We start from the raw sequence: 15,619 nt of genomic DNA, 5'->3' as shown, positions 1-15,619 counted from the left end.
TACAAAGGAATAATTCACTCTTTTGGTTTCAAATTAATATCTATGTGATTAAAATACAAATGAATAATTTGTTGTGTTGAGGACTGTGGTCTGTTGGACAAAAAACTTGCCAAGAACATGGAAGTTTACAGATAATTTCTGCCCTTAGGAAGCCAGAGAATAGGCTGGTGATGTCTGATGTGGAAATACCCTCTTTTGGTTTTCCAGTACTTTCTCCTTCCTGAGTATCACACACAAACACTACATCATCCACGTCATTCTGGGACCTTGAGGGGAATTATCAGCCCTCATCCCAATGTTCCCTCCAAAGCAGATGGCTGATCTAGTCTTTGAGTATTACCCTCATCGTCACCACCCCAAAGTCTTCCTGACAGATTTTGCCCAAATCTTCCAAAACTCCATTTGGCCTAGGCAATCTCTCCTCTTGCTAAACAAGGCTCACACTTCAAACTGACATCATTGTGGAAAAGCTTTTCAAAATGCTTCCTCTCAATTTTCACTCTTGCTTTTCAAGCCTGTTTAGTTCTTGACCTCTCTTTCTTGGCCATGAGAATAAATTCTCTCACCTTTCTCTTTAGGTGCATTATGTTGATGCTTTTCCATTCCATTTTCTGTTCTCTGCATCAAAGAAATCCAAATTAAAAAACACTGAGCTGTTAAAGGTGTTTGCAACCTTTGAGCTGCACAATCTGATCTAAAATCTTGTCAACTCGATTGGAAGCCTTCCCTCTGACTCAGTGGCTTTTGGATACAGCCTAAACCAAGCAAAACTGTAAATCTCATTCAAGAGATCGAACTTTAATCAGAGGTCTTTTAAGGTCTCACCAAAATGTCATTTCAACATCAAAAGAAATCTCACACCTGCTTTCCAGAAGAAATAACCTTGTTCATTTTTTAAACACTTTTGGATGCCAATCAAACTACAAAAATATTTAACTTCTTTTTTTCCCCACAACTGTTTACTTTGTTTTTTGAGGAGTGTGACTTCTCTGGACTTACCCAGCCCTTCTGAGTGTGTAGCACACATTCGTAAATCAGACTGAAACACGCTGAAACAGCCAAATCCTACATAAGCATTTACCACTGGTGCATGAAAACATGAAAAACAAGGTTTGGGACTTTTGCCTTTTATGTCTTAGTTGAAAATACAAGGAATTAAAACCAAAATGCAAACTAAAACTGTTCATTTGACCTCTTTGGGGGTGTTGGTTGTCTGCTTTGTGTGGGTCAGTGCTTCCACAATTCGGCGCTGCCTTTGTTCAGATGAGCTCCCAGGAGATGGCAGTTTGCTCCTCCTTCAGAGAAGACCAACAAACCATCATCTGGCAGGCTTTTGCTCTGAATAACTGTCTGACTTTGGTATTTTTATTTTTTCCTTGTGCCTGTCACTCAATGGCATGTACTCAATCATGTAGTCTGTTCTCATTCACTCAACCAACAACCTCAGCACCATCTAAACATTTTTGCAGCACTGTGCTGAAATATGAGTGTCAACATCTGCAGTGTGATCTGAGCTGGGAGAAGGTAACGAATTACACCACGTAGGTACATCTCATGTCAGTGGAAGTGCATGTAGACCTGATAAGCACATAACAACTCCCAAAGTGGTATTTCGTGGTATTTCATGGAGAGAGGATGGAGTCATAGCAATCTGGGTTCCTGCCAGTGTAATTTTCCCAGTGCAATCATGGAGCCTATGTGACCAGTCGTGGGGTTAAAGCAAAGCCCAGGAACAAAACTCGTTTGCTTGTTTGTATGCTAAATTTCCCGTACTTTGCTCTCCTGTTTATCTTTCTATTCTAATTTTGGAGTATGGAGAAGATAATACGACTCTGCAGGCCTTCTTCCCAGGAACGTATTATGAAAATATTTATAAAAGGGTATAAATAAATGTTGTTTTGTTTCTGGATCCCACAGCTAACAAACAGATCCAGTTGTTAGTAACAAATCCCCAAGTTCTGTAGATTGAGACTTAGGAGAGCTAGTTTGCTTTTGCAGGATATGGGTGAGAACCACAGTTTTCTTGTTTTTATTACTCTCTCCCCATGCCTCTCCACACAAGCCCACAGATACCATTGACACCAGTCTGAAATAAGCAATTAACCTTTATTTCGTGGTTCCAATCAGGTATTCTTTTAATACCCCAGATGGAACACTTACACTAAATTCCAATTAAATAACTAAATGAATATACTGCAGCAGTCATTTCCACTTGACTGTTGGAAATAACTCTAGCAGACTCCAACAGAGCTTTTTTAAGCAGGGTTATACTAGAATTTGCCCTGAGCTGGAGATCAGGCAGACAGCCACTGCTGCTGGGCTTCTCAGTTGCACACCACACTTCAGAAACTCAGAGAAAACAGCAAATGTGTTTCTTTAGACTCCCACTGCTGCCCTTTCTGTGGTGAGTTCAGAATAAGAATTGCAGCCTTTTGCTGGTGAGCATCTCCGAATCCAAACAGGAATTTTTTGCACAATTTCTGTCAAATATCTTCTGCTACAGGGATAGCCAGTTTTCCTGATTTATTCATTATTTATTTCAATAAAAACTTGCTTTTACTTTGATTTATTTGGGCAGTTTATATCCAGCTGAAAAGAAACCCAGGCGGTACTGAAATTCTCACAGCAGTTTGTGTATTTTGGGAGACTTTCTATTTCAGGCTCAAGAACTATGACATGAAAAACATATTTTTACAAAATCATGCTAAACTGAGGAAGCCCAGCGAGGGCACTGGGAGTGACATCTGTTTTTCATTTTTTGGAATAACACTTGGATCACTTCTTTTGCCCTGAACCACTTTGTACCCATCCAAACAGCTTTTTCCTTGTTCTTTTTCAAAGGAGTGAATTAGTCACAAGCTGTAAAGTAGGAATGAATTGCATTACTACTGTTCTGAAGAAGACAAGTTGGAACGGCTGTTGCCTTCTCTCTCTTGTTTATTCTTTCATTTTTCAGAAATTGTATCTTTGGAGAGAGGGCTTCTCCATTCCTTCTCTTTCTTTATGAGGGCTGGGTTGTAGAATCATAGAATACCCCAAGTAGAAAGGGATCCATGGTGAGCATTCAGCCCAACCCCTGGCTCCACACAGGACCACCCAAACCCTATATCTGACAGTGGTGTCTCAGTACTCCCTGGGCTCTGGCAGCTCGGGGCCATGCCCTGGGCAGCTGTTCCATGCCCACCACCCTCTGGGGCAAAGCCTTTCCCCAACCCCCATCTTACACAGCAAAATTTAAACTCAGTTACTTGGTTGCGATGGCTAAGAGAGCCACAAGTTGTCACTTCTCCCATAAGAACCTTTCTGTTTACAAACCACAAATTCAGGGGGACAACTTTCCTAGTTAGCTCCCTCAGTACCTGTACCAAGAACTTATCATCAAGGAATTTTAGGAATCTCCTGGAAGCTCCATTACCACAGCTGTGTGGTAATTCCTGTTAACATCTGGCAAGTTGAGGTCACCAGCAAGGACAAGGTTGGCTGATCCAGAGGTATCCCTTTGCTCCTCAAAGAACAGTTCTTTGGTGCTGCCACCTTGGCACGGTGGCTGCAGAGGACTCCCCCAGTGGCATCCTCTGGCTGTGTTGTCCTCAGATGTACTCATGCAAACTGGCCAAGTGTAAGGCAGTTTTACGTAGACGTGTGAGTAACTAATCAGAGCAGATAAAATATATTTTTTAAACAGCTGCAGTCAGGTGAGTGCTGCCTGGTAGCCTCAGAGGCTGCACATGTATCAGGTTGGGGTCTCTGTATCAGTCCCTATATTTTTAGAAGATGTTCCATATGATTTTTCCTTTTTTGCCTTTATCCTGTTCTCCATTCTTGAAAGCACTGCAGATAACTTTCTAATACGTGTCGAGATCTTGTTATTCCATATCTCCCTTGTCACTTCTGCTTGTTGCTTGCCACAGGCTCAGACATCTGACTGTGAACCCCAGATGCAGGAGGACAGCCAAACCTGCTGCTCCCCTTTCTCTTCGAGCTCCTGGGCAGCCTAGAAAGCGCGTTTTTGGAAGCTGCCCCAGTGTGTGTCAGGTAAACACTCACTGTGAGCCATGCCAGTGTGGAACAAGCCGCCTTTGTTTCGTAAGAGTTTGTTGGATGTCTGTAAGGAACGTGATGTGGAGGAAGACAAGTGCTCTTCTCTTTGCCAGGCCTGAAGTGTTTAATCCATGACACATGACACATGAAGTGCTTCCCAAAGGCTGGGTAGGAAGGAGGCTAGAGCAAAATGAAAATTAATAGCCAAAATGCCATTAACTACTAAAATACAGTCTGAAGGGATGACTGACTACGTTTTAAAAGAAATCCTATTTTTTCCAGCAAATAATGCAGTTCACTGCTGTAGTAATGCAGGCTGTAGGAGCATGGAGGCACAGTCTCCATTGGTGCTCTGAGCAGAGCCACAGAGCTGTGGACATCTGGTGTAGATGTAAGAGGATGGGAACACAGCAGCCACCTGTCTCCACTTTGGGACAAGGGAAAAATGGGGACATGAAGAAAATCTGCCAGCACTTTTTGCTTGGTTTCACTGATTTTCTCCCTGGTTGCACGAAGCTGGTTCCTCTTGAGCCATTGGGTCCGTGAAGGGGAGTGTTTAGCCAATATGTGCAGAGAAGGGATTGAAATGATAAGGTGATCAAAAAATCAAGCTACTATAAACAAAGTCCTGCCAAAAAAAATCAAGAGAATGTTTTTAAAAGTTAGAAGTATCCCTGTTGTATGAAAGCACTGATTTACTTTAATAAAATCAGGCTGGTCAAGCTGCAGAACACACCCCTTTAAATCTTCATGCTTATAAATTCTGAACCAGGTTTTATCAGCACGATGGGGATCCCAGACAAAATGGGTTGCACTCTGGCTGTTGTGTGCATGCTACTTCTGCTTGGAGGGCATCTCCAGGGGTCAGGTACTGTGCCTAATGCTGTTCTACCCTACCTCCCTTTAAAATCAATATTGCTCATTTTGTAGCTTGTAGCAAAGCCCATTCTAACTGGTAGATATCTTGAGAGTTAGTAGGACTGAAGGGCGGGTGATGCCATTCAAATATCTTGGGTGTGTATTTAATGCAATGTAAAAAGCATATATTGTGTTGTATTTTAATTACTGTTGGAAAAAAATGCATAGAACAAATAATTATTCTTTTGCATTCCACTGGAAGGGCTTAGACAAAGTACAGTGCATTGAAAGAGGACACGAGCAAGCAGGTAGGAGCTTTGGTAAGTGTATGGTGCACACAGGTGGCAGTTTTGACACAGCCTGGGTCAAAATTATTGCTTTGGACACACGAGGGTTGACAAATCTGTTCCTTACAGTAAGTTGAAAAGTGAAATACTGTAGGCAGTGGCTTTCTGCTATTACATTCTTAGTATTGGCTTCCGTATTTAATTCACTGGTGGCCAGGAGAAACACAATATGCTATGCTGGAGTCCCCACCAGATGATGATGTCTTTGTGTCAGCATAACTCTAATTGAATGTGACTGCCACAGGGACACTCGGATGCCTCATCTTTGGGTGATGCTTTAAAATCAGGTCTGTGATCTCAGGAACTCAAGACTGGTGAGCAGAAGAGAATGGAGCACACTTTCCTTGAGGACACGCTCCTTGGAAAGCTGCTGTAGAGCATTTCCTCTGGTTGCCTCATGGTCCCATAGAGATGGCAGCCACTCTAACAGTTGACTAATTTCTTTCTGTCTTCCAAAGAGCTGAGCCTGAGGCTGGTGGATGGGCAGAACAGATGCCAGGGCCGCGTTGAAATATTTTACAACGGAGCTTGGGGAACAGTTTGCGACGACTCCTGGGACATGGACGATGCCAACGTGGTCTGTGCTCAGCTCGGATGTGGCCAGGCCACTGGTGCCGTGGGGGCAGCCCAGTTTGGTGAGGGCACAGGAGACATCCTGCTGGATGAAGTGCAGTGCCGAGGGAATGAGGCTCTGCTCTGGCAGTGCTCCCATGATGGATGGCTCATCACCAACTGCCTTCATCAGGAAGATGCCGGCGTCATCTGTGCAGGTAACTGGAGATTTATTGGCATCAGTGATCAATAATAGTTACAAGTATAAGCCAGAATGAGGTCTGGGTGCTCAACAAATGGCAGCTGAACTACCAAACCATCACCAAGCTATACAGGACATCCCCAGACTATTCCTCCGCATTTCAGCAAATACTTACTAGCACTACAACCTACCCATTACCTTTCACGTTCAAAATCTTCACATAATTAGCTCAGTTAGACAGTTATGTTTCCTTCTTTCTGTAGAGTATAATGCCTTTCTGAGACTTGTCCGTCTGGCCATTTCCATTGCTTCCTACCTAAAGGATGAATTCAGCTGATTATTCCTAAGAGCATTGAAAAAATAAGCAACGATTTCCACATGCAGTGTGAAATCGGGTCTTTCATGAGACATATTGCTTGATGTGAAAATACATGGCACCATACATTTTAAAGCATAGATTGGCTTATATATACAAAATCCTAATGTGCAGAGAGTTGGTTTTGTGCTGTCTTTTATAGCCAAGTAAACAAAGAGGGATCTTTTTTGCTCACTTTGTTGAGTGCAAGATTGTTAAAAAAGTGATCTTTCTCACTCTGCTTTTTCTTTTATTTCAGGTTCTTTGATGTCTGAAATTCCTGGTAATTTTCATCTCATATATCTGCATCTTGTTTGCTGACTAAGTCATTTTACCTAGTGTAGTCATTCAGTATATACAGTTTGTGAAGAAGAGTATTTGCCAATACCTTTGTCACGGTATGATTTTGATGTATTCCTATTGAACATTTCTGAATATGCATCCCCACAAGTTTTTAACCATATCATGTATTAACCACAACCTCTTGTGTTAGGAATATGCTGTATCTCCAAGTTTTCAGTGTGTTTGTATCAGTTAAATTCCACAATTCTTCATTCCAAAAAAAAAAAAAGTCGATAAATATTTTTGGCCAATCATCTGCCATCTTTGGGTAGGACTTACTGTTGTCTCAAACGCGTAACAACCTACTTAACACCTAAATAACTCTCTCACTTTTGGCCTTCCAAAGACGTGTCCCTGAGGCTGGTGAATGGGAGGAACCGATGCGAGGGCCGTGTCGAAGTCCATTACCAGGGCAACTGGGGCACAGTCTGCGACGACTCCTGGGACCTGCAGGATGCCCAGGTGGTGTGCAGCCAGCTGGGCTGTGGCAGGGCTGTTTCTGCCCTAGGAAATGCCAATTTCAGCCAAGGCTCGGGAGAGATCCTCCTTGACGACGTGCAGTGCAGAGGGAACGAGGCCTACCTGTGGGAATGCCCCAGCAGAGGGTGGTCAGTCCACAACTGCGCGCACGTGGAAGATGCTGGTGTTGTTTGCTCAGGTGTGTTTTATGTATTTATGCAATGCTCCGTGCCGTGGCCAGTCACAGCATGAGGGACAGCCCTGTCCTGGCACCATGCTCCTCGCCAAGACTGCTTCCCAAAAAAACAGGCAGAACCTTCATGTTTGAAGCAATTTTTTTTCACCTGTAGCATTGGTTCTGTTTAATACTTGCTTTTTCTTACTATTCAGCAGTGTATGCTAGTGATTTCTACAGAAATTAACTACAAAAAATCTGTAAATAAATCGAAAAATTGTGCACTCCATAGACATGTCAGTCTAGGTTAGGTTTTCCAATGAAAATGGGATAACAGCCCAAGAGAGCTACCAGGTGGAGTACAACCATTTGCCAACTGCTTCTGTCCATCTGCCGGTATGTCCTGCTCCTTCTGGGACCTGGATGTTCCTTCACTGTTGGGTAATGTGTAAACAGAAGGTCAGCAAGTAGAGCCATCCCATGGAAAAGTGCCAGAGCAGGCGCAGAGGACAAGTCCAGCCTGGTGCTGGTGGCACCTGGCACAGCTTGTCCCTGCAGACTTGAACACAAAGGTGTCATTGTGTTGGAGGTAGAACAAACAGTGGTCCTCATTGTCACAGTGAGTAATAGCCTGCTTGGACACTCATCAGCTGAACTCTGTGGCAATCTGTGCCCATTCTGTGCTAGTTCATAGTAATACTGCAGCACAGACTGCACTAAAATGCATGCTAGAAACAGGCCTACAGAATATTAGTACTACTAATATTCCAGAACAGATGTAGCTTCTGTTGTAGGCCTGTGTAACAGTCCCCACACAAAGAGAACTGTTCTGTATAGGACTGATTCAGCACTATTCTCAGCATAATGTCCAACGTGACACTTCATCTGTAGAATCAGATGCTACCGCAGTGACTGAAAACTCCACCTAAAAATGAGCTATGTTTTTTTTCTCATTTGCAGCTTCCACAGGATCTGAAGTGACAGGTAAGTGTCTTAAATGCCTGTCATTCTCTTTAATGTCCACATGTTTTAGAACTGGATTTGTACAGCTAAAAACAATGATAGATTTTAATTGAAAAGCCAGGACTTTGCCTATTGAAAGGGACCTCCCTTTAAAATAACAGACCCCTTTAGCCATGTAACAAACAGGTGCTCAGCTTTCTTCTTCTGTTAGTGTTAAGCAGAGAATAAAGTCAAGAACTCACCTCATTTATATCCATCGAAATGTTAAGTCTGGACAAACGAGGCTTGGCTTTGTTATATACAGAGTTACATGAAAGTTCACACCTAAAGTTTGTTCAGATCATCAGTACTGTGGATCCTGTGTTGCAGAGCTTGAGTTATTCGGGAACGTCTCTATCTTCAGGCATGGCTTAAGGAGCATGGCCCTGTCCCAGGGACTCTGAAAAACAGGAGTTTCTAGGTAGGTTGGAAATGCACATGCACACCTAACTAGTGAAATGAGCATGGCATGGAAATCTGTCTATCTATAGTGTGTCACCTTAATTCCCCTTTAGCAAAAAATATCTTTGACGTTACATGTCAGCTAAGGTTATGGAGCGCAGCTTGCAGGCAGAGAGCCAGCTGTGTCAACCACAGCTTTGCAAGAAAGGATCTGGGCTTCCTGGTGGACGAGAAGTTGACTATGAGCCAGCACTGTGCCCTTTGAGTGCTGCCAGCAGGTCAAGGGAGGCAATTCTTATCCTGTACTAGCACTGGTGAGACACACCTGTAGCCTCAGGTCTAGTACAAGAGTGCAGCTTCCCTGTACAAGAGAAGTAGGGGCATCCTGGAGCATAGAATTGTAGAATCATAGGATATTAAGGTTGGAAAAGGCTGATAAGATCATCTAGTTCATCTGTAAGCAAGCCCAGCAAAGGGTCATTAAGGGTCAGGGGGTAGGAAAATGATATGTGTAAGGAGTTGCTGAAGGAATAGGGTTTGCTCAGTCTTGAGATTATGGAGGGGAGATTTTGTTGCTATCTACAATAACCTGAGATTATAGAGAAGATGGTACACAGCAATAGGTCAAGAGGCAAAACAGATGCATGTCAGAATTGGAGAAATCCCACCTTGATAAAAAAGAATTATTTCTTTTCCACGACGTGGTCGAACACTACAACAGAGAACAAGAGAAGCAGTGGGATCTCCATCCTTGGAGATACTCCACACTCTCCTAAACAGGACCCAGAATAGCCTGCCCTGGGCTAAACCAGGCATGTCTGGAAGTCCCTTCTGACCCACACGAGTCTCTGATTTTGTCTAACAACGAAGGTTCAGCAAAACTCTCTTTTTTCTTTCAAAGACATGTCAGTGAGGTTGGTGAATGGATGGAACCAGTGTGAAGGGCGTGTTGAAATCCTTTACAAAGGAGCCTGGGGGACCATTTGTGATGATTCCTGGGATATAAATGATGCAGACGTTGTCTGTAACCAGCAGGCTTGTGGACATGCTGTATCATCTTCGGGAAATGTCACCTTTTCTCACAGCCCGAGATATATTGTCATGGATGATGTGCAGTGCAGAGGGAATGAGAACTACCTGTGGGAATGTTCTCACAGGGGGTGGTGTAGAGAGGAGTGTGACAGCCGGCGCGATGCCAGCGTCGTTTGCTCAGGTACACACTGATCTATTTGCTTTATGCGAAGAGAAATATGTGGTTTAATCTCAAATTTTGTCAGATTGAAAATCGCTCCCCTGATCTTGAAGATTTTTCTCAGCAGAGTTGAGGTTCTGTTGCTGGAAAGATAACTCCCCTTCTTTTCTTACGTGATCAAAATTTGTTCTTGCAAACTTCCATCCAGATAAGCTTCGAAAACTTTTAGAGCATTTTAATCAGTGTCCCTTGTAAAGCATCCACAGCTTTTCTACTGCCATCACACTATTTTAATCACCTGTAATCCATATTAACCAGTTCGATCTGCTTGCTACCAGACTAGCAAGAAGCACCAGAAAATAATCCCGAGGCACATTCTGCCCTTAAAGAACCAACCAGCTTTCACAGAGGAGACTTCTCACAAGCTTAAGGTCCTAATCCTACATGCCTTTCTTTGACAAAGCTTCTATTGAATGCTGCAGTCTATTTATTTGAGTGAGATAATCAGGGCCAAATCCAAAGGTGTAGAGTCATGACTCTTGCAATCCAGGCGCAGGAAACAAGGAGAAGGAACCAGGGCTTTGCTAGGTTCTCCTGAAGAAAGATATGCTAAGATTTTTGGCACTCTTAGCTCCTTACCTAAATTTAACCTTGGAAACTTTCTGCTTCTGTTAGATGGCATAAGAAACTCCAAAGTTCTATCCTAATCTCCATAGATTCCCAAGTTGCTGGCAAGGAAAGTCATGTTACAATTTCATGTCTCACCATTTTTGTTATCTTCAGAAGCAGATTATTTAACCAGTCGTTGAACACTTTCTGAAATAAAAACAGACATTGTAAAGAAGGTTAAAGCACTAAAAGCTCTTAAAAGAAGCTCTTAAAAACTAATTACTTTTGGAAACATTGATGACTGAAATGTGCATTTTATCTGTTTCTTCCCATCACAGCTTCTACAGGAACTGAAATACCTGGTAATTTCAATTTCATACTTATTCAATAGTTTCTATCCAGAGTTTTCTAAAGCATAAGCAATAAAATGACAACAAATCATGTTCTGACTTGGACTTCTGGAGCATGAAAAAGTCTTCATTGGACTAGGGTGCTTTAAGTCCATGGTTGTCTAAAAGAAAAGCTATTGGATTAATCAGTATTTTAAACATTCCATCAGTTGGATGGAGCCACATCCGTGCACCCACGCACACAAAAAGACCATTTTATTCCATGCTTTGATAAAACTCAGAACCCCTTAAGTGATATTAAAACATAAGGAGAAGAGACAACACAGTTATTAGGAAGCCATGGCCCCGTTGTGATGCTGTGGCTTGGTTAACCTCATCTCTTGGTCAACTCTGTTTCTGTGGGAAAACTTTGATTCTGTTCTACTAATTATAATATACTGTCATTAATAAATTGATTGATAAATGCCCACTAGTGTTTATCTAATGCAGGTTATTTCTTTCGTTGCTATTAATCCCATCACAGGAATTGAACTGTTTAGGCAACTGTGAACACTGCCAAGCCCTAGCAGCAAGCTGTGTTCCAAGGGTGAACCAGGAAACAGCACATGAGTGCAAAGACACGAGGACAGCTGGCACTTATCAGTGCTGTCCTTGCCTTCCCTGGGGGTGAAAGGCCATGACAGAATACAATAGCCATAGGAACATGTTGAATCAGCTCCAGAACTAATCTAGGATTTTAACTTTGCAGTTCAGGAGCCTTCAGACTCTTATCTCCTCTCTTCTTTTTCACAGAGGTATCCATGAGGCTGATAAATGGCAGAAACAGATGTGAAGGGCGCGTGGAAATCTACTATAAGGGAAGCTGGGGGACTGTATGTGATGATTTCTGGGACATAAATGATGCGCAGGTCGTCTGCAGGCAGCTGGGATGTGGAAATGCTCTCTCTGCACTGGGAAAAGCACATTTCAATCCGGGGACAGGGGATATTTTCCTGGATGATGTGCAGTGCCGTGGAAATGAATCCTACCTGTGGGAATGCTCTCACAGAGGATGGGCCACACATAACTGTGGGCACAGAGAAGATGCCAGTGTGCGTTGCTCAGGTACAAGTGGTTCTATTTATTTAAGTAAAACTCTGCATTGTGTAAATTGAGAATCTAATCATCAGCCTGCGGCAAGGGATATAGCAATAAAGACAGTACAGCTGTAATTAGAAGGATGGTGAGGCAGAAATCAAGAAATGAGCTGCCTCTGTTTCCCTCCATGTATCTTCTGGTCTGGGGTGCTCGGAAGATACTCCTGGTGGTCAGTCAGTGACATTGATGTGAGTGCAGAGAGAAGGAATGCTGTGTTCTATGCAGGATACCAGAGGAGGAAATACTTGGTGGTTTGGTTGACACTTCACACTTTGGGTTTCACAGACGTGGCACTCTCACAAGAATTTAATTTTAGAAGCCGTTCCTAAAGAATTAAATGTTACTCTATCTTTCCAACACAAGTTAAATGTTATCTTGATTAAGGTAATTAAAGATAGTACATAAAAAGTAACTTAGTTTTAGAACAAATCAGACAATATAAGAGACTCCCACCAGGTGAAGCAAAGTTTTGTTTAGTATTTGTTCTGCTGTTGTTGATGATTATTTCTTCTGAAATACAACTGAAGCTGCTGAAATTAAGTTTTTCATATTTATTCCCAAACCACAGCTTCCAGGGGAGCCAGAGCACCTGGTAAGTCTTACCATTTCTTTTATTGATCATTCTAAAAATTGGGTACCCATTGTTGAAAACAGTTTGCTTTTGTTTGGTGCAAAGCCTTGGGGAAAAAGACAACATTTGAGGAGAATGGCCAAGTTCCACACTGCAGCATTTCATAGAATGGCTTGGATTGGAAGAGATCTCAAGGATCATGAGTCTCCAACCCCCCTGCTACAGGCAGGGCCACAAACCTCCATATCTAATACTAGATCAGGCTGCCCAGGGCCCCATCCAACCTGGTCTTGGATACATTTCAAAAGATGTAGATGATTACGGAGAGCTCAAATGTTGGAAAGACACTTTGAAGAGGAATGTAAAGTGTGTATTTCATAACTTGTTACTGACTGAAAATCAACAAATCACACAGCAAGGAGGGAAAACCTTGGACTCACTTCTTCAGACATTCATCGTGACGTTTATTTCTGCTCTGTCTTTGGTAGAAGTAGCTCTGCGCCTGGAGAATGGCGGCAATCGATGTGAGGGACGTGTGGAAATGTTTTACAAAGGACAGTGGGGAACAGTGTGTGATGATCGGTGGGATATTGAAGATGCTCGGGTCGTCTGCAGACAGCTGGGCTGTGGGCAGCCCATCTCAGCACCAGGAGAGGCCCAGTTTGGGGAAGGCTCTGGGGTTATTTTCCTGGATGACGTGCAGTGCAGAGGGAACGAAGCTCACGTATGGGAATGCTCCCACAGCGGTTGGTCAAGACATAACTGTGGCCACAGTGAAGATGCCAGTGTTGTCTGCTCAGGTATGCTCTGCTTTGTTTTCCTCAAGAATCTCCCTTGATATAGATTTTGAACTATAGCTGGAAATCATTAGGAGTCGAGCCCATGATAAAAACCATTCTTTCTCCGCTGCTGTGGACTATTAAAGACCTAACAAATATGAATCTCATTCCCATTTCCCAGCTCATTTGATCGCTTTTCTCTCTGCTTGTTCTTACAGGGCCTGCAGCATAAGCAGAGGAAATAAAGATGTGCATTACCTTTAAGGCTGGTAAACTGCTGAGGCATTTGCAAGAAATCTCAGCAGGCATTTTCACTGATCTGCAATCTCTATGAAAACCAGATTTCTCAATGAGGAATTATGAGCACACCTTCTTTCCAATCACTTTGATCTGTTATGAACTGAACATCTCAGTGATTTTGTCTGTTACCTATCTGATATTCCACTGGATGAGTACTGGTGACTCGTGCTTTTGAACTTTAGTTCATGTAGCAGAAATTAGAGCAAAGCTCATCAAAAAAGTAGTGCCTGTGTTATCCTCCACTCCGTGCCTCTCAATCCTGAACTTGGAGAGAGAAAAATAGTTCAATTCCCCCCCATAACAGGCTGCTGACTGCACTCATAGAACCAGAACAATCTCAAATTGAATGCTCCTACACTTATACACTTTTTACATTTGCTAATGGTGCTGTTCATGTGGGACTTTAGAAAATATATTTGTATAATCCATCTTTGTCCTTGTGCTTTAATCCTCTCTCAGGCTTGTAAACATTCAGATATTCAAACCAACTGAAACTGAATCTGATTAAAAACTGATCCAGTAAAAACGTTTTCACAAATGGAGTCAGCATTTGGACTTAGGATAGTCAGAATTATTTCTCTTACATATATAAAGCAATCAAATTATGTGATTCTAAGCTATCACGAATAAGCAATAAACTCTTTCACTGCATGACGTTGCTTACAGCTCATCCTTCTTTTTTCCATGCCGAGACTCTGATTGCATTATTTGTCCAAAATGTCACAGTTAAACAGGATATCTGCTTTTCCACACAGTGTTTATGGAAAAGAGAGCCATCCCTTGCCAACCTCTCACCCAACACAGCTCCTTGGGGCATGTGGGGCAGGAGAAGGTGGCATTCCCAGGTGTCCCACTCAAGCATTTATTGCTGATCCCTTAATAGGTCCTATACCTACTTTAACTTTGTTAGGTTAGCTTTACACGTGCAAGCTTGCACTGTGGAAAAAAATAAAAAAGCAATCAGTTTACAAACAAAAACAATCTGTATAGCTGCTTTATGTGTGATTTTTCCTTTCCCATCTCAGTCACTCATGCAGGAAGGAAAACTTTCCTAATTAATCAATGCAGTTAGCCTGATTGTTATTTTTTTCCCCTATTTATTAATTAACCTTTTTTATTTTGTTAATTGCTTGTTTCATTATCTTTAATTAGCAACTAATAGAGCAAAGTTAGAATCATAGATTCACCAAGGCTGGAAAAGACCTCCAAGATCCTCCAAAGGGGGTGTTTCACCTCCATAGGTGATTCTCTATGTGATCCCTTACGATGGCACTTGCTGAAATGGAAGGGATTTTCTTTGAAGCTGAGAAAGATGTTGAGAAAACTGCCAGGAGAGTGTTTGGGAGAACTTTATATTATCACTAATAAAGTTTACCATGTAAACATCAAAAGAAGGAAAAACAGCAGGAATGTGGCACATGCCAAGATAAGTAACCCACGTTGACAAGGAGTGCTAGCCAATTAAATTATCTGGGTAACAGGATTAAATGACTTGTAGTTCTGCATGCAGAGCCAAGACCATTGGTACCCATTTACATTGGCACAGCCTCCATCTCTGACAAAGGTCTTCTCTCACTGGATTCACAGGCATTGATAGGGGGCTTCCAGAGGCCAGATGGTAACACCTTTCTTTCAACACAACGCCTCTGGGAACTGGAAGCAGTACCCAGCACTCAGTACTCAGTTTTGTTTACAAAAGATGGCTTCCCATGTAAAAGTCCCACTTTGCCTTCTGAAGAAATTTGTCATAAGTGTGGAGAACTTACTTGAAGGTTGTATTGTCAAGGATGTGATTTATTCCAACCTGGCCTTGCCATTTTCTCTAGACATTGTTAGTGCACAAAATGCACTTCAGAACTTGCTGGAGTTGAATTTAGCAGAATGGTTGGCAGAAAGGAAATGTGAAAAATGAAAGAATTGAAAATCTTTCCTTACATCTTTCCACA

At 42.4% G+C, this 15,619-nt stretch overlaps 1 protein-coding gene across 1 annotated transcript; it reads left to right on the top strand.

The window, feature by feature from the left end:
• Positions 1–8,017: 8,017 nt before the first annotated feature.
• Positions 8,018–14,265, top strand: LOC128077647 (deleted in malignant brain tumors 1 protein-like). The gene is made up of 5 exons (XM_052677137.1): positions 8,018–8,315; positions 10,875–10,898; positions 11,679–12,029; positions 13,017–13,394; positions 13,592–14,265. The coding sequence occupies exons 1-5, from the start codon at positions 8,270–8,272 to the stop codon at positions 13,603–13,605; spliced, it is 813 nt and encodes a 270-aa protein (XP_052533097.1). The 5' UTR covers positions 8,018–8,269; the 3' UTR covers positions 13,606–14,265.
• The last annotated feature ends 1,354 nt before the right edge of the window (positions 14,266–15,619 follow it).

Source organism: Tympanuchus pallidicinctus, unplaced genomic scaffold (genome assembly GCF_026119805.1).
Source record: "Tympanuchus pallidicinctus isolate F22 unplaced genomic scaffold, pur_lepc_1.0 scaffold16, whole genome shotgun sequence".
Taxonomy (NCBI): Eukaryota; Metazoa; Chordata; class Aves; order Galliformes; family Phasianidae; genus Tympanuchus; species Tympanuchus pallidicinctus.
The sequence above is the reverse complement of the archived record's forward strand: the minus strand, read 5'-3'. Positions and strand labels throughout refer to the sequence as shown.

Excerpts from the sequence above, each read along its gene's own strand:
- LOC128077647 (XM_052677137.1), top strand. The coding sequence starts at position 8,270 with ATGTTTTTTTTCTCATTTGCAGCTTCCACAGGATCTGAAGTGACAG. Across the intron at positions 10,899-11,678 it reads TACAGGAACTGAAATACCTG|AGGTATCCATGAGGCTGATA; the intron begins GTAATTTCAATT and ends TCTTTTTCACAG. Across the intron at positions 12,030-13,016 it reads TTTAAGTAAAACTCTGCATT|GGAAAACCTTGGACTCACTT; the intron begins GTGTAAATTGAG and ends CACAGCAAGGAG.